The 23,390-nt window shown below is 44.6% G+C and overlaps 1 protein-coding gene across 10 annotated transcripts in view; it reads left to right on the top strand.

The window, feature by feature from the left end:
* Positions 1 to 23,390, top strand: part of AKAP13 (A-kinase anchoring protein 13) — a 352,799-nt gene that overhangs the window by 278,798 nt on the left and 50,611 nt on the right. For all 10 annotated transcript variants that reach the window (XM_075007027.1, XM_075007032.1, XM_075007030.1 and 7 more), the window contains 2 exons: positions 5,487 to 5,529; positions 7,341 to 7,473. In XM_075007027.1, coding sequence (XP_074863128.1) covers positions 5,487 to 5,529; positions 7,341 to 7,473 — 176 coding nt within the window. The remainder of the gene's footprint in view (positions 1 to 5,486; positions 5,530 to 7,340; positions 7,474 to 23,390) is intronic.

Below are 23,390 nucleotides of genomic sequence, written 5' to 3'. Positions count from 1 at the left end.
AAAATAATTTGGCATCCTAGTTGGCAGGCCTTGTTAAAGATGAACTGAATAAGTCATGGAGATTCATCCTCCCTATAAGTGGTTCCCTTAGAACAAAAGATATGCATATTGAAAGTGAATAATCCAGGGTAGCTGCTGCTGTGACTGCGGCATGTGTTTGAAAGATAAACAAGGGAGTTTAGCTCTCCAGTGCTATCAATTCAGCATCTTCTGCAAGCTTTAGAATAACTGAATTTTTCTGAGAAGTGATGGTTGCCACAACACTAAATAAACAAATAGAGCTAATGGTTCAACAAAATTGTGTGACTGCAGTAGCACCTGGTATTCCACATAAATGAACAAAGTTTGCCACTTGATCAGTATTTTAAGGCACTGAAATGGATTTCACTGAATTGGTTCCCATACAAGTAATCATTTCCACGGGTGCTGGTTGTATGGGGATCTGTTTGGTGAATTTTTCTATGTTTGGAAACATAATTGTTCAGCTATAATAGTCTACTGAGTACTGTTACTAAATGCTGCCAGTGAAAATAGGAGAAGCATTAACCCCAAAGTTATGACTGGAATTCAGTTTGCACCTTCTACAATAAAACATTCTTTGCTGTGCATACTTTTTTCTGAAACCAGCTGCTTTGCAGACGTTTATTCTGCTTTATTTTTAGTTTGCTTTTGGCTGCTTTCCTCTCCCTTTTATCATTAAATGCATGTTTACGCATGCTCTAATGTCTGCTGTTAACCCACTTCTCAGCCCAGAGGTGGACTTGCCCGTCCAGAGAATCTCCTTCTCTTTCAACATCTCTCCACTCATTTGTAAGTCTAAAACTCTCTTTTCTATTGGCTCTTCTTCCAGTGATGAGGAGGAGGAGTTGGATAGTAAGTAATCATTTTACATGAACTGCAGCCATTTTGGATGGAGGCCAAAGGAAAATATTTCTATGTTTTAGACCTTGCTGTTTTACCTTGTGATCATTAAACTATTCTTTCCATTGCATGACACCTTACTGAATCACCTTTGCCCGTTGTGTCTGAAAGGATTGTAATCCAAAGATTTTCATATTCCAGTGCCTTGATTTTTCTCAGCGGATTAGTTTTTGATGTATTCACAATATTCTTCTTTTCTGACACATCAAGAAGATGATATAAAGGTGTTGATTTTTATCAGATCAGTACATATGTTGTACCTACTGCCATGCGAATGGGAGACAGCATTGCATCTATTCCAGCAACCAGGGATTACCAATAGAGATAATAGAGACAGCCAAACTTGAAATAAAATAAAATAACTCGTCCTGCCAGAGGGCAGAGTCAGGCCCAGATTTTAGGGCAGGGTGAGCAAGATGGTTGCCTTGCATCCCACACTTTCAGGGCTCCACAATCTAGTTGAATATGGTATCCACTGCCCACTGGCCAGGCCCCACTGGGTCAGCTCTGGGCAGAGTGACATTTTAAATCAGAATAGTCCATCTGATCTTGCATTCTTTCCCTCAGCCATCCCATTGGCAACCAGTGAGCTTTGCATATTCGTGACCCAGAACATAAAAATGTTCCATTCACTGCAGCTTCATCAACTGGAAATGAGAGGGGAGGAGAAAGACTTTCAGTATTTAATAAGCATAGGATAACGAGAGCCACCAATGTGTCTCAGCCACAATAAAAGCAAATGTGATCCCGGAATGTATCAAGTGAGATTTCCTATAGAGCTATGAAAGTATTAATGCCTTTGTACAAAGCACTGATAAGACCTCAACAGCAATTCTGTGTACAGTCCTAGTTACCCTATTGGTGAAATAGTTATTCAAACCAGAAGCAGAGCAGAGCAAAGGGCAAGTAGGGGGAGCAGGGGAATGGAGAGTTGGTTATAAAAGGCAAGACTAACAAGAGCTTGGCTTCTTTAGCCTAGCAAGACAAAGGCTGAAAAGGTGTTCTCTCTCTAAATACATTGGGGAGGGTAAACATTAAAGGGGAATGAGAGCTCTTTAAGATAAAGGACAATGGTGGCTCAAGAATAAATGGGTATAAATTGACCATGAAGTAAGCAGCTGGAAAAGAGAGAATACAGGGGCGAACAGCCACATTGCTTTGAAGATGGAACTTGACACACACAATGGATAAAAATTGATGATTTTTTAAATACAAAAAATTGGATTTTTAAAAAATCAATGAAATATGAAAGTTTTTCATTTAAAAATAACCATTGTAGTTAAATATCGTCACAAAAATGCTACACATATACTTATGGTTGCATGAAAATTAAATAATGGCTCTGGTCTATTCAATCTACCAACTACCTCCTGCTTCTTGAAAGTTCTGGGCTTTCAATTTCTGTTTCTCAGCAGACTAAAGAGTAACACTTGTAATGAAAGACACAAGCTGGATATGATTGTTTGTGTTCTGTGCTTGTGTGCTGGTGGACCTTGGCCAAGCAGACAAAGGAATTATTCAGCACATTGTCTTAGAGGGAGACAATATATAGGAAAGGACGGAGGCAGCACAGAAAGGAGCAGTGGCATGGACTGGAAAGAAAAAGGGAAGATATTATTCAGCACACACACAGCTTCCCATATTCGCCCACTGTTTTGCCACTGAAAAACTGACATGGCTTTTGGGCATAATAGAGACCCCTGTCTGGAATAATTTAAAGAAATTTGTTCTTCGGGTAAAAAAGGAAAATGTGACAAATGTAAGCAGTACAAGAAGAAGATGCAGAGCCTAGGGTATATCTGCATTTAATTTAATTTGTGCAGATTGGTTTGCCCCTCACTCTCAGTGATTCTCTCTGTTCAAGTATCCCATAATTGTCTCACAATACAGGATAAACAGCAATTGCACAGTTGAAATGTTGTGCAGCTCAGGATTTCTGAGATGCTGAAAACTGGATCATGTATAACAAATGATTCTAGCTCTTGATTAAATGTTTCTTCTTACTGCTTATTCTGGTGATGGGATGGGATGTTAAAGTACTTAAAAGGTTTTATATGGGATGTTTAAAATCAGTCAAGGAAGATGATTGTTAAACCTCTTTGCTTGCTCCCTCCATATTTAACATGTGTTGAACCCGCTGTGAAATTCCATAGACCAGAGATTCCCAACCTTTCCAGTAACAGGGCACACTTAAATGAGAGAAACCATTCCAGAGCACACCCACTTTTTTCAGTTGAATCAATTGCTCATAAATGGTACATTTACTATGGTATGGTCTTACGAGAGAGGTTTGCAACATAGTAGTGCATACTTCAAGCTAAAAGGGGATCAAATGTGCTAATGTTCAAATCCACCACACAAAACATCTTCGACAGGTTGAAAAAATTGCAGGCAAGTGAGCATATGCCATGCTAGAGATTCTGAGTAACTGAACAACCACTGAACATTTCACTGGTTACTTGATTACTTGCAGGTGGCTGGGGCTGGGGAGATAGCTTCAGAGTAGGTTCCCCTCCCCACCAGCACGTTAGAACCAGGATGCATCATTTAAACAGTGCCACAGCTTCAACAGGTTCACACCCTTCTTGCCACAGCAGGGAGCGGGGCCGGGCTCCCCACCACCCCTTTCAGGCCAGGAAGCAGCATTTCATCTGCCTGCCGGTGCGAATGGTCTCCTGTCGGGTTGGAATTTCCCCTCTCAGCAGCTCTGCAAAGAACCACCGCAGGGGGCAATTAACCAACCCCTCCCAGCTGGGGCTCATTTCCCCCACTCCCCTCCTGGTGGCTCTTCAAAGAGCTGCAGGAAGGGGAAGTTGATGAAATTTCATGCCACACTTGTACAGTTCTCACGGCACATTGGTTGAAAACCACTGCCATAAACAATAGTTTGAATCTTTAAATTGTTCAGTGCTTAGATACTCAGGTAATAGGCACTCTTCAAAAACCTGAGTTAAATAGTAAAAGGTATGGAGTGTGACAGATAGAGTATAATTCCATTGTATGTCTTTGAGACAGATCATTCCAGCTATGTCTATCCTAGAGAGATTTTTCTAAAAACCATGGTTTTGTCGACAAAACTCACAGCACATCCACACTAAAAATGCGTTCGGTCAACAAGAAAGCTATGTGGAAATTCCAGAGGGGGTGGTGTTGCTGGTTACTGGGCAGCCCTGTCTACCGTACTTCTGGTTGGCCATTCTGTCGAGAGCGCAGCTGGCCAGTCTGGCTTCTCTCTGTCGACAGAGCGGATCGACAGAGTGATCTGGTTTCCTGTGTAGCCACAATCTATCAACAGAAGTTGTGTCAGACTTCCGTCGACAGATCACTGACGGTTTGACATAGCTGTAGTAGTAGGTTAGAATAAAGACAAAGCAGACTAGGTGACCAGGATAGGCCACTATTCAAGTCACAAATATTTAAGAATTTACAAGAATTAAAGGGGAGTGGGGGAGAAGCCTTCTTTCATGCTGTTCTAGGAGATGTAGTCAGTAATAGAGACTTCGGTTAGTTGTGGAGTGGGGTGATACTGAATAAATGTGATGTTTTAATAAGCTTATAGTCTCTTGATACTGACCTGCCCTGTGCTTTGGATGCCAAGTGTTAAGTTCCTTCACATTAGCTCCTACTTCTAATTTCTGTTAATAGCGTCGGAAGCCAAAGTACTATTGTTCATGTTGCAGTTACAGTATCCTCATAGTGAGAACAGCTATGTTGCTTGCTTCATTCTAGCATGTTTGAAAATACTTTAAAGGCGGCCTATAAAGTCCTGGCGTGCCTTGTTTATGGAGGAAGAATCAAACATTTTTTTCCCCATATGAATTGATTTATTTGGATTTTTCAGCACTTTCAGATACTAAAGAGCTAGTTAATAACATCTAATATCAGCTAGATAATCTGCTCCAAATAGACTGTAAGCAGGTTTCTTGGTGAATAAGTGGAATTTGTGTCACTGGAGGATTTCAGTACAATACATCCTTTTTCCTGCCCCCAAAGCACAATTTTGGGTCACTAAGCTCTGTCTCTGTAGACTTTCAATGGAAAAATTAATAAAGCTTCTCGTTTCCTTTATTCTTTTATGACATACTTAACGATTATGATGAGAAAATGACTATCGTTTTATCAACTAGAATTTTGTTTCATACCTGATACAAGGCCTTTTCTTACAGTAGATTTGTTCTGTTATAGTATAAATAAATGCCCCAAGCAAAACTCTCTCATTTTCATCTATTGTAATTAAATTAGCAGTTTTGGAATTGTGCACCTATAATGTACCAGTGAAAATCACAGATGCACATCTTTTGCCTTGCAGATAGTGAGTTATAAAATTGCAAAGCAACCTGCCTCTTTTTCCACCTCTGTCACTAACTTGAAATCCCATGGGCTGTGATGAACATTCTTTCCCAAAGAAAGAATGAATTAGTGTAAATGAAGGAAGCTATCGGAACCCTCAGCTTCTTCTAAACACTCCCATTTCTTCCGTAAACAATCTGAATCCAGGAAATAATTTTTTAGCACTAATGTGGCTAAGATTTCACAATGTAATATTTTCTTTTCATCTTTTCCAGGCACACGATTTTTCAACAGCACCAGTAGCTCATTGTCTCAGAGGTACAGTACTATAATGGTCTAATCTTTCCTCTTTTGAAATACCCAAAATATAGATCTGTTATAAGTGCTATTCCCACTGTTTTCCTTTCCCTTTGTCTATGTCAGAAATTCTCATGTTTTTGTGTATGTACTCTCTCTGTCCCACTGTTTGTTCATCCTTGCGTACCTGTAAGCAGAGATCCTGTGTTCTGACTGGATGCTTGCTTTAATAGTTCCTTTCTGCATGGGGGCAAGCATCAAAGGATCTGGGTCTCTGATCACTGCTTCATACTTTGTATGTCTTCCCTCTGACACAGCTGGCTTGTCTGACTTTCCCAGCCATCTCTTGAGCACCTTTTTATTGCTCTTTTCCTCTCCCTTTGGTTTTTTCAGCTGACTGTTTTACTTTTGTATTCTGGCATGTATGGGAAAGATTATGTGGAATATGATTCCTTCCTGTTGGGGTGGTTTTTTACAAACTAGAAAAGCTGCTTAACTGTCAGGGTGCTAAGCACTAGAATAAATTGCCTAGGGAGGTTGTGGAATCTCCATCATTGGAGATATTTAAGAGCAGGTTGGATAGGCATCTGTCAAGGATGGTCTAGATGGTGCTTGTTTCTGCTGTGAGTGCAGGGGACTGGACTTGATGACATCTTGAGGTCCCTTCCAGTTCTTTTATTCTAAGATTCTGTATACATCTCTGCGGTGTCTCCTTTCCTCTTGGGGTAGTGGAATAAACAAGTGTTTGTGGGAGGAGATATAATAGTTGTCCCTTGTGGGATTTAATTCTTTCAATGCATGCTGGGGATTTGATCAGGGAATCACATGTGTTTTTATAGGACCTAGTGCCTTCTACTTCCCCAACATAATATAACCCTGTTTATTTGTACTGTGATAGCACGTAGGAGCTGCAGTGAAGGACCCACACCACATTATGCTAAGCACTGTGCAAACATCATAAAAAAAGGCCTGTACCCCAGAGAGCTAACAGTGTAACAGCTTTGTAAAATGTTCTTCAGTGCATCAGTTTGAAATCTTTGTCATATCTTCCTGTGTTGTGAGCTTCCATCCAACTGTTTCATCCACTGTCACTGCCAAAAAATAAGGCTTCTCTTTTGGATTTTTTGCCCCATATCATCAACCTCTTCTAATGTTGTTGGTAGCTCAAAGTTTGGCACGGAATGAAGCAATAGATTAACAAATAAAAACAATTGAGTCCCATTTGCTCTGCTTTAAGAGACAAGGAAAATAATAGTCTAGCAAAAAAAAACTTTTTTTCTTTTTTAACAAAAGCTCTCATTAAATTGTACTGGAAATATTGGGGCAATTTATAGACAGGGTGCTTTCTAGAGGAGACTATCTTTTGTGTAGCTTGCACTACATATTTGTCTTTATAGCCATCTGCTCTTTGTGTGTTGGGAAGACACTGGAAGTTTATGCTAGTGAATTCAGGCTGAGAAGTAAAAGGTATGTGGCCATATAGAATGGGAAATTGCTGACTGTTATATTAATGAACAGCTGTTTCTCCTTTAAAGCAGCAGATGGCATAATGTCATAGGTTGAGGCAATGAAATACAAAATATTACCAAAGAAGGTCTCTTGCAACATCTGACTAAATGGCTGGTTACTGTTTCCTCTTTAGCTTGTCATATTTCATATAAAAACCTAAACTGATCAACGAATCCATTGGTTACCTGCAGTAACAGGAAGAAAAAAATATTTGCTCTTTTTAAAAAAAAAAGTTTTCTCCAAAGTCTTTTCCCCAGTTCTAGAAGATCTGGAAAAAAAAAACTTAAACAAAACAAAACATGGTCTGTGTCTTTTGGCTTTAGTGTGCCTGAAGAGAGCAGCAACATCCTGCCGCCCAGCCCCTTCAGGAAAGATTTAGAAGGGAAAGGTGGAACAAAAGTCAGCCGCACCTTCAGCTACCTCAGGAATAAAATGTCCAGCAGCAAGAAGAGCAAAGTAAGTGGCGTCTGGTGCCCACATGGTGTAATTAATCATGTTTATCATGTTAGTGCCTGTGCTTGATGTTCACCTTACGGTGAATAAGACTTCTTTAGTGTGGTGTTGAGGGCTCCTGAATGAGTCCTGTCGGGTCTAAAAGCAATATGGCCAGTCTAACATGGTGCCCCAGTGGTTAACACCAGGGTGTACCACCGATTTCACCTTGACTTGTTAATTCTTGAGATGTGGCCCAGAGAATGAGTAACAGAGACATAAATGTAGTAAAAGCAAATTTAAATCTTGTATCTGGAAATGTTGCTTATTCTGATAACACAAGGTGTTTTTGGTAAAAGGCAAATAGGCTCTAATCTGGAAGATGCTCTTTCAAAATACTTCTAAAATCCCTGTCATGTCTGTAACAGCCTCTGAGAATCTTAATGCCGAACTTGATTTCCTTACATTGTTTGATGTATTCTTGTGCTAGAAATATAACAAAAATAGTTTCTTCTTTAACCAAATCACATCCATCAGAGGTGGGAAAGACCTATTTTTTCCTGTTTGTTGTGTGCTCCTGCCAAGGAAAGGCTGTTTCTTATTAGGCACTTCCTAGTACTCTCCTCTCTGAAGGTTTCAGTGATTCAAGTTATGCAGTGTGGACCGCTTTTTTAGGGCAGTTATTGCACAATCTCATACATGTCATTGTTAGGTAGAGTTTACCTAATATTCAGCCTATTTTTTTCTTTATGTAATGATATCCCGTTGATCCTGAGACACATTGGTTTGGAACGTGTCCTTTGAGGAACAAGTTATTGAAAAGGCAAGAACAAATATCTAGAATTCTGCAGTTAGGCTTCTTGTTGCTCCGTAGACATAAAGGGGAAAACATTTTTTCTGCAAGGATTTACATCCGTGACCGCCCATCACAATACACAATGCAACCCTTCCTAAAATACTGAAATTTCTGCATGCTAAGGAAAATTAGCACACTTTGCAATACTAACTAGGAGTGATTTCCACATCCTCATTAACAAGTGACTATTTTCTTTAGAACCTTTTCAGTGATCATTTGAAATATTAGCATCTGTCCAAATTTCTAAAATTCCACAGATAAATGTGTTATTCCATGCAGTTCTGAGAACTCTGAGGATTCCTTATTGGCTGGAGAGGAGATCAGTTTCCCCCCTAGTGAAACATTTAATTGCATGGGGAAAAATCATTGCAAAAGCAAGTTGAGACAATAATACAAAATAGCAACAAAAGAAGGGTGATATGTAAGAATATAGTGTGCGTGCCTTGGCATCGTTCAGTGTGGGTGCAAGTCCCACTCAGATTCTTCCTCATACATTGTGGCTATGTCTACACTAGAAGCATCTGTCTACAGAAGTTACTGTTGGAAGAGATATTCCAACAAAACTTCTGTCAACAGATCGCATCTACACATAAAAGAGGATTGATCTTTTGATCTGCTCTGTCAACAAAAGAGTGCCCTCCGCCCCAGAGTGTCTACACAGGTTTTTTTGTCAACAGTTTCTGTCAACAAAACCCATTTTGTGTGTAGACATGCCACGAGTCTACAAGACTTTCTAGTGTAGACCTAGCCTGCATGTCCATCCAAAGTAATAGCTCAAATGGCTGAATGTTCCCCAAAACCTTTTTATTTTTACAAGTATAGGGTCTCATAAATAAGGATGATTTTTTTCTCCTTACTGCTGAGTGAAAGGAGCTTTGACCATTATATTCTTTGCATTTGTGGGGCGGTGGGGTGCAGATGAATGGAAGTTTAGTTGAAGATGTGAAACATTCATGATTTTGAATCTCTGGAGCCAGCGACGACTCTTGATATATGCTCGTTGCTACATTTTCAGTTCAGGCAAAACGGAACTTCTTCTTCGAGTGTCCCCGTGGGTGCTCCACAATAGGTGTCGGGCTCGCCCGGCGCCGCAGATCGGATCTTCCAAGCAGTTTCTGCCGGACCGCTCATGCGCCGGCGCGCGCCGCTCCCTGGCGCGCTCCTGGCCATGTGCGCGATCCGGTTCCCGCCAGTTCCTCTTAACCGCCGTCGGCTGCAGACGGAATCCGAACTAGGCTAAGGACAAGTTAGCGTATTCAATGGTTTTAACTGTTTTTTCTTTAAAGTTTTCAAGTTCTTAGGCTACTGCAAGTTAGCCGGTTGTTATTTTTCAAAAAAAAAACAAAAAAAACAAACAAACAGCAAGCGGGACAGCTTTCAGTCCAGTCCCAGTAACAAGCGCCGGAGGCCAGGAGCATAGGGCCATCAGCCCTCCTGCTGTGGCAGGCCATCAGAAGGGGAAAACAGCACAGAGAAGGTGCTAAGTACCCGTTTAACAACTGAAAGACTCACCAACAATGTCCTCTTCAGGATTTAAGAAATGTGAGTCCTGCTGAGAGGCAATGCCAGTGTCTGATGGGCACAGTCTATGCATAAGGTGCCTTGGGGAGTCCCATGTTACACAGAAATGCTCCTTCTGTGCAAAGCTAACAGCCAGAGCAAGGAGGGACAGGGAGATGCGGCTTAAAATGCTGCTCTTTGACAAGGCCCTCCAGCCAGACGTGCCGGAGCGGCCGCAGCAGGAGGGACCCTCCGGGGCCCATAAAAGGAAAGCTGCCTCCCTCACCCCATCAGCGCAAAAACGGAGGAAAGCCTCCCCAGCCCGATCCCTGCCGGCAGCAACAGCGAGCGGGATGGGAGGAGCGAGCAGCCCCCAGCCGCAGCAACAGCTGATCGTCGACGGCACGGAGAGCCACGTGGAAGCGGCTCAGCCTCCGATAATCAAGCAGCCGCCCCGCACCGCAGGCAGGGCGGCGGCTAAACAAGCGCCGGTACCGGCGGCACCGCAAGCAGCGGCACCGACCCCCGGGGAACCGGTGGTGCAGAGCGCGCAGGCACGCAGCCTGCAGGCACCGGAGGACACCGCACGTGCGGCACCGCCCTCGAGCATGCCGAGCACGGCGCGGACGGGGCAGACATCCCCTACACGCCAAGGGGCGGAGTTACCTCCTCAAGGGAGGGGGAAGGCTGCACGCAAGACGAGGCGTCGCAGCCCCTCTCCAGACAGGTCTGTGGAGTTGCTTTCTCACAGCCCTCCGCTTATGTTGCAGACTCCAACCAGAAGGCAGGGGTCCCCGCTAGCCTACCCTGAGCCCCCTTCTCCATTTTTGCAACCAGCCTCACCCTGGCTGGGACCACCTTCACCCTTCCTGGGGTTTGAACCACTGGAATACTATTCAAAATCGCTCTCTCCAGTGTCCCAGATCTCTCAACGATCTCGCTCCCCTAGACGCAGAGGGTATGCACCAAGGGAGTGGTCTAGGTCACCTTCCCAAGAACAGTGCCTATACTGCCATGGTCGCCCCTACCATGCGGGGCATAGACACCATCGGCAATCTACTAGGGAAAGATCCCCACAGACGATCTCGTATCCCCGAGGGCAATTGCGACCGGGGACAGAGACTCCAGCATCTCAGGGGGGACTGGTTATGGAACCCCGAGATTTTCCCTCGCAAACCTCTAGTGAGAGGGTGTACCATCACCAACAGGAACCGGAAGGGTCCAGAGAGGCGTACCCCGGCGGTTCCTCGCTCTCCTCCCCGGACAAGGCTACGGCCCCGGGGGACGTCCATCCCCTGGACGATCTCAAACAGTTTCAAGAGCTTTTTAAGAGGGTGGCCTTCACGCAAGGCATCCAGACAGCAGAGGTACAAGAAAAACACCATAAGCTCCTCAAAAATCTGAGACCTCCAGCCTCCTCCAAAGTAGCAATACCGCTTGATGAAGCAAGCTTGGAGTCCGCCACTATAATATGGCAGACCCCTGCAACTATTCCGCCTGTCCACAAGAGAGCAGATGAGAAATACTTCGTGCCGGCAAAGGGCATGGAGTTCCTGTTCAGCCACCCACAGCCAAATTCCTTGGTGCTGGAGTCGTCGCAACAAAGATCAAAGACATCCCAATTCAGGACAGGGGGAACAGACAAAGATGCCAAGAAGCTAGAGCTGTTCGGCAGAAAGGTCTACTCCTCCTCCACTCTAATGTTGCGAATGGCAAATTACGCAGCGCATTTAGCGAACCATAATTTCGACAACTGTACTAGGTTAACCTCCCTCATGGACTCGCTTCCAGAGGACAAGAAGCCGGTGCTCAAGGCCATCGTGCAAGAAGGCTACGCGGCCTCGAGGACAGGAGTTCAGATCGCCCTGGACGTTGCGGACACAGCAGCACGTTCCACAGCTACGGCAGTGGTGATGCGAAGGGAGTCCTGGCTCCAGACTTCGGGTATACCGAGGGATCTGCAGGCAAAGATAGTTGACCTTCCCTTCGACTCGCAGAAGCTGTTTGCTGAATCAACCGACTCGGTCCTTCATTCCAGTAAAGATTCAAGAGCCACACTTAGGACCCTGGGGATTTACACCCCTCCATACAGAAAGAAAAAGTACTACCCTCAACAAAGACGGTACCAGTACCAGCAACAGCGTCCCCAGTATCACAGGGGTTACGAGCAAGGGCAACATCAACAGCACCAGCAGTACAGAACTCCCAGGTGACGTTCCCAACAGATCCGTGCGTCCTCGGGGCAGGGCCAAAGGCCACAGGTTTGACACACAGATCCAGGGCTGCGCCATCACTACCATCGCACAAGGTCATCCGACGCGGCTATTCCACCATCGCCTCCGACCATTCTACGACCAGTGGCAAAGGATCACCACAGACAAATGGGTGCTGGAGATCATAGCCACGGGGTACGCCATCCCCTTCCAGTCGCTCCCACCGCCACGACCTCCACCCAGGCCCCACCTCCAGGAGGCCTCCCATGTAGCGAGGCTGAAGCAGGAGGTAGACCATCTCATGCTCAGAGGGGCAGTGGAAAGAGTGCCGGAGCAACTGCAAGGAAAAGGGTTCTACTCGAGGTACTTCCTCACGGAGAAAAAGACAGGAGGCTGGAGGCCCATCTTAGATCTTCGCGGCCTCAACCGGTACCTGTGCAAGCAACGCTTTCAGATGATCACAATCGCCTCCATCCTTACAGCACTGGACGATGGAGACTGGTTCACAGCCCTCGATTTACAAGACGCGTACTTCCACATAACTATCCATCCGGCTCACCGGCGATTCCTCCGGTTCATGGTAGGCAACGAACTCTTCCAATACAAGGTCCTACCGTTTGGCCTCTCCTCGGCCCCCAGAGTCGTCACCAAGACCTTGGCAGTGGTGTCAGCCTACCTGCACAGACAGGGGGTATTTATATTCCCGTATCTGGACGACTGCCTGCTCAAAGGGGCCTCGAAGGGGGAGGTACTACGCATGATACGCATCACAGCAAACACGTTCTCTTCACTCGGCCTGGTTATCAATCTGGCAAAATCAAAAATAGACCCCACACAGGACATAGAGTTCATAGGGGCTCGCATAAACTCGGTTACAGCGAGAGTATATCTACCGGAGGCTCGCTTTTGGGCCATCGGCTCCCTCGTGCACGTCATCACCTTCAGCCCTACGGTGCCGGTCTTGACATGCTTACAGCTGCTGGGCCACATGGCAGCGGCGACGTTCGTAGTGCAGAACGCCAGGTTACACATGCGCAGCATGCAGCACTGGCTGGCGAGCGTATACAAACCGGCAGTACACACCGTTCACAGGGTGGTGTCGCCCACAGCGGAGGTGCGCAAATCCCTGCAATGGTGGGTAAACCCCAGGAACTTGCTAACAGGGGTACCCTTCCACCAGCCACAAATATCGGTTTTTCTCACTACAGATGCCTCCCTCATAAGGTGGGGAGCGCACATGGGCGAAGAGGTGACTCAAGGACTGTGGTCATCCACGGAGCAGTCACTACACATAAATATACTGGAGCTCAGAGCAGTGTTCAACGCCTGCAGACACTTTCGAGACCATATACAAGGCAAAGTCGTCGGGATCAGTACAGACAATACCTCCACCATGTTTTATATAAACAGGCAAGGAGGAGCTCAATCCCGTGCCTTATGCGCGGAAGCAGTCCGCTTGTGGAACTGGTGCATCGCCAACAATATAATCTTGAAAGCCTCATACTTACCAGGTGCGCACAATGTGAAGGCAGACCAGCTGAGCAGGCGTTTTGCACTCACACACGAGTGGCAGATCCGTCCCGATCTGCTACGGCCGATTTTCCACGCATGGGGTTTTCCCCAGATAGACCTGTTTGCCACTCAGCACAACAAGAAGTGCCCACGATTCTGCTCCAGGGCAGGACTGGGATGGGGGTTCTGGGGGAGGCGTTCGCGATCCCGTGGAGGGGCCCCTTGCTTTATGCTTTTCCTCCCACAGTGCTGATCCACAAAGTCTTGCAGAAAGCCAGGAGGGAAGGGGCCCGGATGATCCTGATAGTCCCAACGTGGGATCGACAACAATGGTTCCCCCTACTCCTGTGCATGTCGGACCGTCGACCGATGCCTCTTCCGGTGGCGCCGGATCTTCTCACGCAAGCCCAGGGGTCCATAGTGCACCCGCACCCCCAAAGCCTGCGACTGCAAGCGTGGTTAATCCATGGCTCAGCTCCCTAGAGAGCACATGCACAGAGGAAGTGCAGCAAGTCCTAGAAAGTAGCAGGAGGACTTCCACCAGGAAGACCTACAAGCAGAAATGGACTCGCTTCATGGCCTGGTGTTCTACCAAACAGCTGGCCCCCCTTTCGGTGCCTATACCTACAATACTAGAGTATTTACTGGACCTCAAGAGAGGAGGACTCTCGCTATCCTCGTTGAAGGTCCACCTTGCCGCCATTTCGGCGTTCAGACACGAGGAGGAAGGGCACACGGTGTTCGCCCATCCTTTGGTTACCAGGTTCCTCAAAGGGTTGGTAAACCTATACCCCCCTCGGAAACCGATTCCACCTTCGTGGAACTTGGACCTGGTGCTTACCGCGCTAATGGGACCACCGTTCGAGCCCTTGGCCACGGTCCCCCTCCGCCTCCTTACAATAAAGACGACCTTTCTTCTTGCAATTACGTCAGCTCGCAGGGTGAGCGAGCTTGCGGCAGTCATGGCAACGCCACCCTGCACTGTTTTTTCCAAGGAGGCGGTAACCATACGGCTGCATCCAGCCTTTGTTCCCAAAGTTTCTTCTGAGTTTCACATTAACGAACCTATTGTTCTACCCTCGTTTTATCCAAAGCCTCATAACTCCAACGAAGAGGCGCGCCTACACCTCCTGGACGTGAGGAGGGCGCTAGCCTTCTACATAGACAGGACCAAGTCCTTCCGGAAAACGGATAGACTCCTAGTCTCCCTCGCTCCCAAATCGAAAGGAGAAGGTCTCTCCTTGCAGAGAATCTCAAAGCACATTGTATCCTGCATAAAAATGTGCTACAAGCTCAAAAAGACTCCTTTATTGGCCATTCCCAGGGCTCATTCCACTAGGGCGGTGGCGGCATCAACAGCCTTTTTCAAGGGCGTTGCGTTAAAAGACATTTGCAGAGCGGCGACCTGGTCATCCTACGACACCTTCGCCAAACATTACGCCCTTCACAGGGTATTCCAAGAGGATACCCGTCTCTCTACAGCGGTCCTCTCGGGGACAAGCTGCACATAATCCGATTACCCACCTCCTATCTTGGGTTACTGCTGGGTAGTCACCTATTGTGGAGCACCCACGGGGACACTCGAAGAAGAAAGACAGGTTACTCACCGTAGTAACGGTGGTTCTTCGAGATGTGTCCCCGTGGGTGCTCCACTACCCGCTCATCCTCCCCGCTTCGGATCTCTGTTAGTGTTTTGCAGGGGCATCCGAGGCGGTTGGTCAAGGAACTGGCGGGGACCGGATCGCGCACATGGCCAGGAGCGCGCAAGGGAGCGGCCCGCGCTGGCGCATGCGCGGTCCGGCAGAAACTGCTTGGAAGATCCGATCTGCAGCGCCGGGCGAGCCCGACACCTATTGTGGAGCACCCACGGGGACACATCTCGAAGAACCACCGTTACTACGGTGAGTAACCTGTCTTTCTTGTCTTTCCCACATGGTCTTTTTGGTCAAGTCTGGATCTTGTGGAGGGCACTGATCTTTAATAATACCAGAGACCTCGGCATAGCTTGTATGCTGTTAATAAATAGTGACAAAGAATGTGCTATGGATGGAACAAAATCAAACTGTTAGAGGTGGTGCTGGTAGAACCACATATATTTAAGCTTACCTGGTACTTCCCCTGGACAAGACCCTGTTGTCAGTTGCTCATAACTTTGCCAAAGATGAGCTCTGTTTGCACTGAAATTCTCTGCTGGGTGTCTGCCCTGCGTATAAGGGGGATTGGGCTGGGGGAAGGGGATTTGTTTGGTTGGGGATTTTTTGAGTTGCTGCAGAAATAGTTCAGTCTTCTACAAGAACAATGTAAGGGAAATATATTTTGTTTCCCATCTTGAAAACATTCATGCATCTGATGAAGCAGGTCTTTGCCCACAAAAGCTTATACTCCAAAATATCTGTTAGTCTGTAAAGTGCCACAGGACTTCTTGTTGTCCTCAAAGATATAGGCTAACACGGCTACCTCTCTGATACTTGTCACCATGCAACGCACTGCATTTAGCCATATTGGGTGGAAAGCCATCGTTCTTACAGTTGGGTCATTCAGAAGTTCCAGCATCTCTATACATTGAGACTTGCCCAAAGGATTGCCTTTGTGTTAGGAATATAACTCTTGCTTTTCTTGGGGGGGTGGGGAATGTCCATATTTGCCAAGCTCTAAGTTTTTGAAGACTCCATTTGCACATGCTCAGTGAGACCTGATCCTGTTAGATTTCAGCAAAGATTCTATCTGCACTGAGAATACTACGGCACAAAGGCTGCACAGGGGGAGCCAGACTTTTGCTGCAGCTGGTCCTGGATTGAGGCCAGACCCTGGAAAGAAGAGAAGGGAGACTGTCTTGCTTATGTTTTTGCTGCTGGAACCAATCAGCTCAAAGGAAGACACACTCTCGTCAGATGCTCAGGGAGCAAGAGCCAGATCTGGAGAACAAAGGGAACAGATTAGGACTAGGAGCCTTGGTGGGAAGAGGTAAGTGGAAAGTCAGGGAACTAGCATCAATTGGACTAGAACTAGGGAGAGGCTGATACTAACTGATCGAGGAGACTGGCAGTTAATGGGATGGGAGAGAAGGATCTGATGAGGAGTAGAACTGGAATTGTCTGGGTGAAGAGACTCAGAAACCCAGGGGAGCAGATCAAATGGAAATTCTGGTGATAGGGAAGATTGGCACTGGCTGGGCAAGGAGATAGGAGACAAAGACTGGGACGGGGATCCATAACAGATGGAGAAATGGAACACAAAGGGTGTGGCAACCATGATGAAAAAGCCCACTTCTTCTAGTCCATGGACCTCAGATGTGCAGTGATCCCCAGATAAAAATATCTCATAAGGAGGGCAGCCTTATCCCTATTAACATTAACCAAACACAATAAATTTCATTGGTTTCAGTGGTGAATAGTCCCTCCCATTTCTATCCGCTCATTATCATGCCAACCTAGGACTTCACCGATTCCTTTCATGTAAATAATCCATTTGGTGCCAATCTGTCTGTCTTCAGCCTTGGTTGATTTTTATAAACAATTATATATGACAGTCTATGTGAGACTATTACCTTGGACAACTTAAGCGTACAAGCTTCTATGTATCAGTGTGGTTTCCAGTCAAGCTGGAATGCCTCAACAGAGCACATGGACCCCAGAATGGGACACAATGACTGACTGTGCAAGAGGAGCTTGGGAGACTGAGGCTTGGTCTATAATAGGCGGATACATTGATGGCAGATGTGCAATTTTAGCTATGACAATTGAGTAGCTAGAATGGACTTATCTTCAATCGACTTCCCTGGCCATCCACACAGAGAGAGGTCAGTGGAAGAAACCCTCCTGTCAACCTCCCTTACTCCTCGCTGTTGCTATCATAAGGAATACGGGGTTGGACTGCCGACCCCAGATAGTTTGATTTTGTGCATCTCATCCTGATGTGCAAAATTAAACTCTGGGAGATTGAACCTGAACAGGTCAATCTTCCCGGTAGGATACACAAGCCCTGAGATGAATTGAGGAGCATGAGTATGGGAGGATGGAGGAGAAAGCACAGGACTGGGAAAGGGATAAAGCACAAAGCACCAAACTTGCAGGGGTGGAGGGAAGAGGGACAGAAAGGTGTGACTACTAGAGCACATTCCCTGTCAGAACCTGAAACATAACCTTACAATTTATGAGAGTCCCCTTTCCTCTGGCGGTATTGCATCCACCCACATCTCCAATACACCATTCGCTAGCGCCAACAAGGAGGACCTGCTCTGAGTCATGACATCATTCTGTCTCAAGACACTGCTCTCATTTACAGTAACAGTCTGACTCATAGCACTGCTCACCACCCCAGGACTCATCCTCATCTTCTCTCTGATCCCTGGCTTGGCAGAGTTTCCATTCGTAGCACTGCTCACCATGGGCACCATTTAAGGTCTTGGCGCTTGTTGTCTTTGAAGCGCAACTCTGGATCATGGCGCCCTTCACCAACCCAGCTTTGCTCAGGATCAAGATCATGATCCTTTCTTCAGACTTAGAGGTGGAGTCCAGAAATTTGTGCCAGAGCCAGCACTTCTTAGTGCATAAATGCCTTGATGCAGGCATAGTGCTATGGCTGGTGCAATGGCAGGGCCCGGCACAGTAGCACTTTTGGATTCCTTGGGCATATCACCAGGTTCAGGGTACCTTCTCCAAGGGCTCCCAGTCAGTGGTATCTAAGTCCAGGGCCCTAGCTGGAACAGTAGGATTTGAGTGGTGAAATTCACCTTCAACAAACCCAGCTGCCCCTGCAGTGAGAGCAAGTCAACCCTTACAACTCAAAGAAGAGTCTGTTCGGGAAGTGCTGAATTCGACTCAGGCCATGGTGAACCCAGCAGATCAAACAATCTCAGATGCCATGTGCAGTCTCAGACAGTACCCAGTCATCACTGCAAGAGTCTGTATGAGGTTACTCAGCCACATGGTGCTTTTCAAGTACATGGTATGACAGGCTCAGACTGATACAGGCGTGATTTGCATCAGCTTTTCATCCAAGATACGACAGCCTGCATTCGTAAGAATTTTCATAATGGGTCAGACCAAAGCTCCATCTAGCCAAGCATCCAGTCTGTGCTATAGATCTTAGTGTCAGTATGGTTCCATTATGATGGGATTTCTCTTTTTCCTGTTCTCTTTTTCTAAAGACATAGCAAATTGCACATGAAAAATGACACTAAAAGAACATTAAGTCTGCAAAGTTAAGGATTTAAAATGCCAGCATAACAATTGCACGTGCAAACTTAATTCAGCTTGCTTGTGAGAATGCATAATGATTCTTTTTTTAATAACGTGACTATATACTGTTTTGTTTCCCGAGGACCCCAGCACCATTCTGTGTATGGGATGAAGTGTGCTCTGAGGATAAATAGTGGTTTGATAGTGAGTTAGGTTTTTGAGTGCAAGAGCCTTATCTCATGTGTTGCCAAAACCGGAAGGTGTGCTGTGAAATGGAGGTGGGAGACTGGCGGAGGAGAAAGGATAGGCTCGTGTGTAAGGCAACTGAATGCTGCCCTGGAGAATTGATGTCTATCCCTGCCTCTGCCACAGAGTTCCTGCAGGAGGCTAGACGCATCACATAAAACAAGCTTCACACAGGTGGATACTAAATTAATTCTTTATTTTCTGGGTGCCTATTTTGAAACCCTAAGTTGTAATTTGCAAAAGTGCCAAGCGCTCCAGGTGCAGCTGAAGTGACTGGGAGCTGTGTTTTACACACCTAAAGTGCTACAGAATTCTTAGTGCTCAGAAAAATCAGGCTGTAGCTATCTCAGATTGGACACCCAAAAATAGTGGAACCTTTTGATTTCACCCTCTCTTTGCTTCGGTTCCCCCTTGAAAAATAAGCAGCATAATACCACATGACCACATGAATTCGTTGTTTGTGAAGCACTTGAATACTGTGATGAGGAGTACCATTCAAAAAATTTAAAGGGAAATTAATAATTCATTCAGTGCAGGGTTTGAATAACATGCTGTAAATGAGGCATGGGATCACACATTGAGCCATGGAGGTAAAGCAGAATATTGAATAACTGCTTGTTCAATGAGCATCATCCATCCTGTGCACTGAATAAGCCCCCTGGAAAAAAAAAAGTATATGATATATAATTATACACTGTATAATAATGCATATGTACAAGGAAGCCCAAAGAAGGTAGCATAAACAACTTTAATTCTTCCTATGCAATAATTTTTGAATGTTTGACTTTCCAAACTTAGTATTTTTTAAAGTAAGTCATTGTGTGGTAATATAATAAATGTACAATAGTAGAGTCATCTCTGGTGCGTCATCTAGCAATTGTGACATCTTTAAACCCTTGTGCAAGGGAAACCAGTTGTCTTTTGTTGATCACAGGATACCCGTTGTGGTCACTGAAGACCTCAGAGCTGCATCTGATTATGGAAAGTTCAAAATTGTACAGAAACTGTTCCATTCTCCAGTCAATGTGAGAAGATGTATTTTATAGAACTGTCATACAAACCACTTGAGAATTTGTGAAATGTCATATACAATTTGGGGATTTGCAGTCAGTCCTTGACATAAGGCAAGAACTGTGAGTTCACAATAGATCAGAGTTGCATACAGGGAAAGATTGTGTTAGGATGAGGGGTAAAACAATACATGGAGAGAATGCACATTGAGATACTTCCCCTCTCTTTGTGTGCTGACTTTTTTGCTTATTTTAAAACCTTCTGATAAAATGAGTTCCTCCAAGCTGGTAAACTCAGTTTTCTTTTTGTAAACTAATAACAGCTAGCAGCTTTGATACTCTTACTGATTGGCAATGCAGAGTGACATTCTAGTCAGCCCCCCCCCCTATTTTTTACTCCTTAATTAGGAATATTTTGTGCTAATTGAAACAGTTTAAAACGTTATGCCCAAAAATGTGAGTTAAAGTTTCTAGGAAAACTGGATCATCACACAGAAGGACTGGATTTTTTTTTATTAAAACAAAAGAAAAAAACAACTCTTGAAAGAGGAAGTGGAACAGGAAGATTTGGTTTCTTCTAACTCTGTTTCTAGTAGAGCAAGAGGCATAAACATATGGTCACGCCTACCAGATTTTGCTCTTCTCAGAGCATGGTTTTAGATGATGCAGTTTTCTAAGATTAGTTATAAAATAAACTTTATGAAGAAGACCATGACCGGTATGTATGTTTTTATTTATGTTAACAAAGAAGACACATAGGCACAAGGGAAATTTTAACATGGAGGGGGAATAATAAATAAATGGGTAATTTTAGCACTGTCTCTAGTGTCATGTTACTACAGTTTTACACTGAAGTAACTCCATTCAGCTCAAATTGTGTGTGTATATATATGTAAAGGTTCATAATACACACAATGATATGATCTTGCTCTCAGAAAAATATTTAGAGATTCTCTCATTTTCAAAATGAATTTCTGGGGAATGACAGGAAATACGAAATCAAATTTAATACCAGCAGCGTGAGTAATTCCTTCTGTTGTTCTCTTGTGCCATTAGAGCCATTGTTCACATCCAGAGAGTTTTAAACACCACCAGCTTCTCAGTGTATTTAAAAGAACTGTGAGTTTATAAACATCTGTGATTTTTTTTATAAAAAAATCAGTAGCTTTACATGCGCAAAAGCAGCCTCTCTAGCTCTCTGTATGGGAAGTGTTTTGATAAGCACTGCAAAAGTATTAAATATGGTTGAGGTACACTAAATGTGCATCCATTTCTATCCAAATACACTTTTCTTTTCATAAATGCCCTATGAATCATACAGGGGTTGTTTTATCAACTCTTTTAAAGCTCTGGGATCCAATTCAAGTGACATTTTCCTTTTAAAACTCATTTCCTGTCTTCCTCATCCTTCTGATTTTTGTAAACAGGTTTAGCTAGTAGAAAACACGGTACCAGTAGCAAAATAGTTAAGCTAATCTACCAGGAAGTCAGCAGCTAACAGACCTCCCTCCCTCCATTGCCTAAGCAGTTTGACTTCCTCTCCCAATAATCTGTTGTGGCAGACTGAGCAGACCAGTTTGCTGTCACCATGGACTTATATACATAGAAAACAGCTCTCGTGTCCCCAGGAAAGCATGTCGATAAAACGGTGTAGATTTAGTGACTTACCTGAAATAACAGTGAGACTAGTAGGACTTAAGCATTGGGAGGTAAGAACTTAACTGTTATTTCACACTGAAATCTGATGCTGAAGTAGACTGCCCACGGAGCTGGTTCCTTCCACCATGCTGGTGGTTTTATTATGGGAAAAAAAGTATTTCTATTTTCATGCTGTTTGAAGTCTTTTTCAGTAATGTATAGTATGGAAAGAACATTTTATTTTAAGGTATTCTTTGTGATGTGTTATTAACTCAGATTGGCACCCAGCATATGAAAGTTGGCTTTTTGTTCGTTAAATGTGGTGCAGTATTTCCTGTCTAACTGAAATCGTCTCTTTCTTTCAAACATTTTTTGCTTTCTTTATAACATCATAAAGGACAGTTAATGTCCCAGACCCCAAAATTACCAAGCTGCAAGAAAATTGTCTCTAAATGCCAGCTGCGCTCCAGGGGCAGTTATTAATCTCCTCTTCTCAGCATTACTAGGAACCTTTAAATGTTCACAGAGACATAGGGTATAGCCAAGAGTAACATCCATCGCTTGAAGGATGGAGTTCCTCAGATTCTGACAGTCAAGCAAACCTTTTGGTCTTGATTTGCTACTAGCCCTGCAGAGCATGAGCCCTGAGCTCCTTCCAAAGTGAACTCTGCTGGATTTGTACAATTCAACCATTTGTGAATGGGACATCGAGCCTTTCACCTCTGGATATAGGGTTCTAATGCAATCTCAATCTAGGGATTAGATGGTTTAGGGCAGGGGTGAGCAAACTTTTATGTCAGACCCCACTTTTCTTCCCTGCAATTACAGAGTGCCCCCCCCCCCCCACCATCCCGTGTAATTCAATAAACTGATAAAACCAATGGAAATTTCACTTGTGTTCACATGGTAAAAAAAAAAAAACCCTTTCAGCACGTGTAAGAAAGAAGTATGTAGAATGTAAAAACTTTATTAATCGGCATATAAATGTGACTATACAGACATAAAAACAGTAACATACGTCAACATTTTTAATGAGCTGGATAAGCCTGAGATCCAGCAGCCAATTGTACTGTGCCCTGACCCAATGAAATTTCTTGCCTCTCTGAAGGGGCCCAACCCCAACTTTGTGCACTGCTGGTTTAGGGGACTGCTGTCAGTTTCAGCTTTGTCTTTACCAGATAGGATTGTCATGTTTAATACTGCATTCAAATGATCTTTCATTTCCATGGCCGTAATACTGAGAGGGGCTCTGTGCCAGAAACTGAAGTAGACAGAACTTTAGTTTAAAGGCCCTGTTAGAGATGGCCTCAGCTTTGAATTCATAGAGAGACACAGGTGTTGCACTTGCTGCTATTTAAATGTGACAGAAAAAGCTCAATGGTTTCTTTGTGGTGACTGCAGGACTTGTAGTCACTGTCCTGATATTAACTGCTTTGTTGTTTTTCTCCCATCTTGTGGAATGCTCTTTTGTTTGTTTATTTAGATCTCTATTGGAAATGTGTTTAGCTCAAGGCATATTACACATAATTCACAATATGTAAGTCCACAAAAAAACTTCATAATTTCACATTTGCCTCCATTATGACTTCTCCTTTGTGGTCTCAGCAGTCCACTGAGGTAAAAATGATGGGGTGGTATTGTATTGTGTAATGAGTAGATGATTTTTTTTTTCCATGTGTACATATAGAGATATATTAATTGTATATTTGTATTTTCTGTGTGCAACTCCCATGAAGGTGTCAGCGAGGCAGACCACATACTAGAGAGTTAAAATCCCTGTGCTTGG

This window comes from Carettochelys insculpta, chromosome 12 (genome assembly GCF_033958435.1).
Source record: "Carettochelys insculpta isolate YL-2023 chromosome 12, ASM3395843v1, whole genome shotgun sequence".
Lineage (NCBI taxonomy): Eukaryota > Metazoa > Chordata > Testudines > Carettochelyidae > Carettochelys > Carettochelys insculpta.
This window is presented reverse-complemented; position numbering and strand designations above follow the sequence as displayed.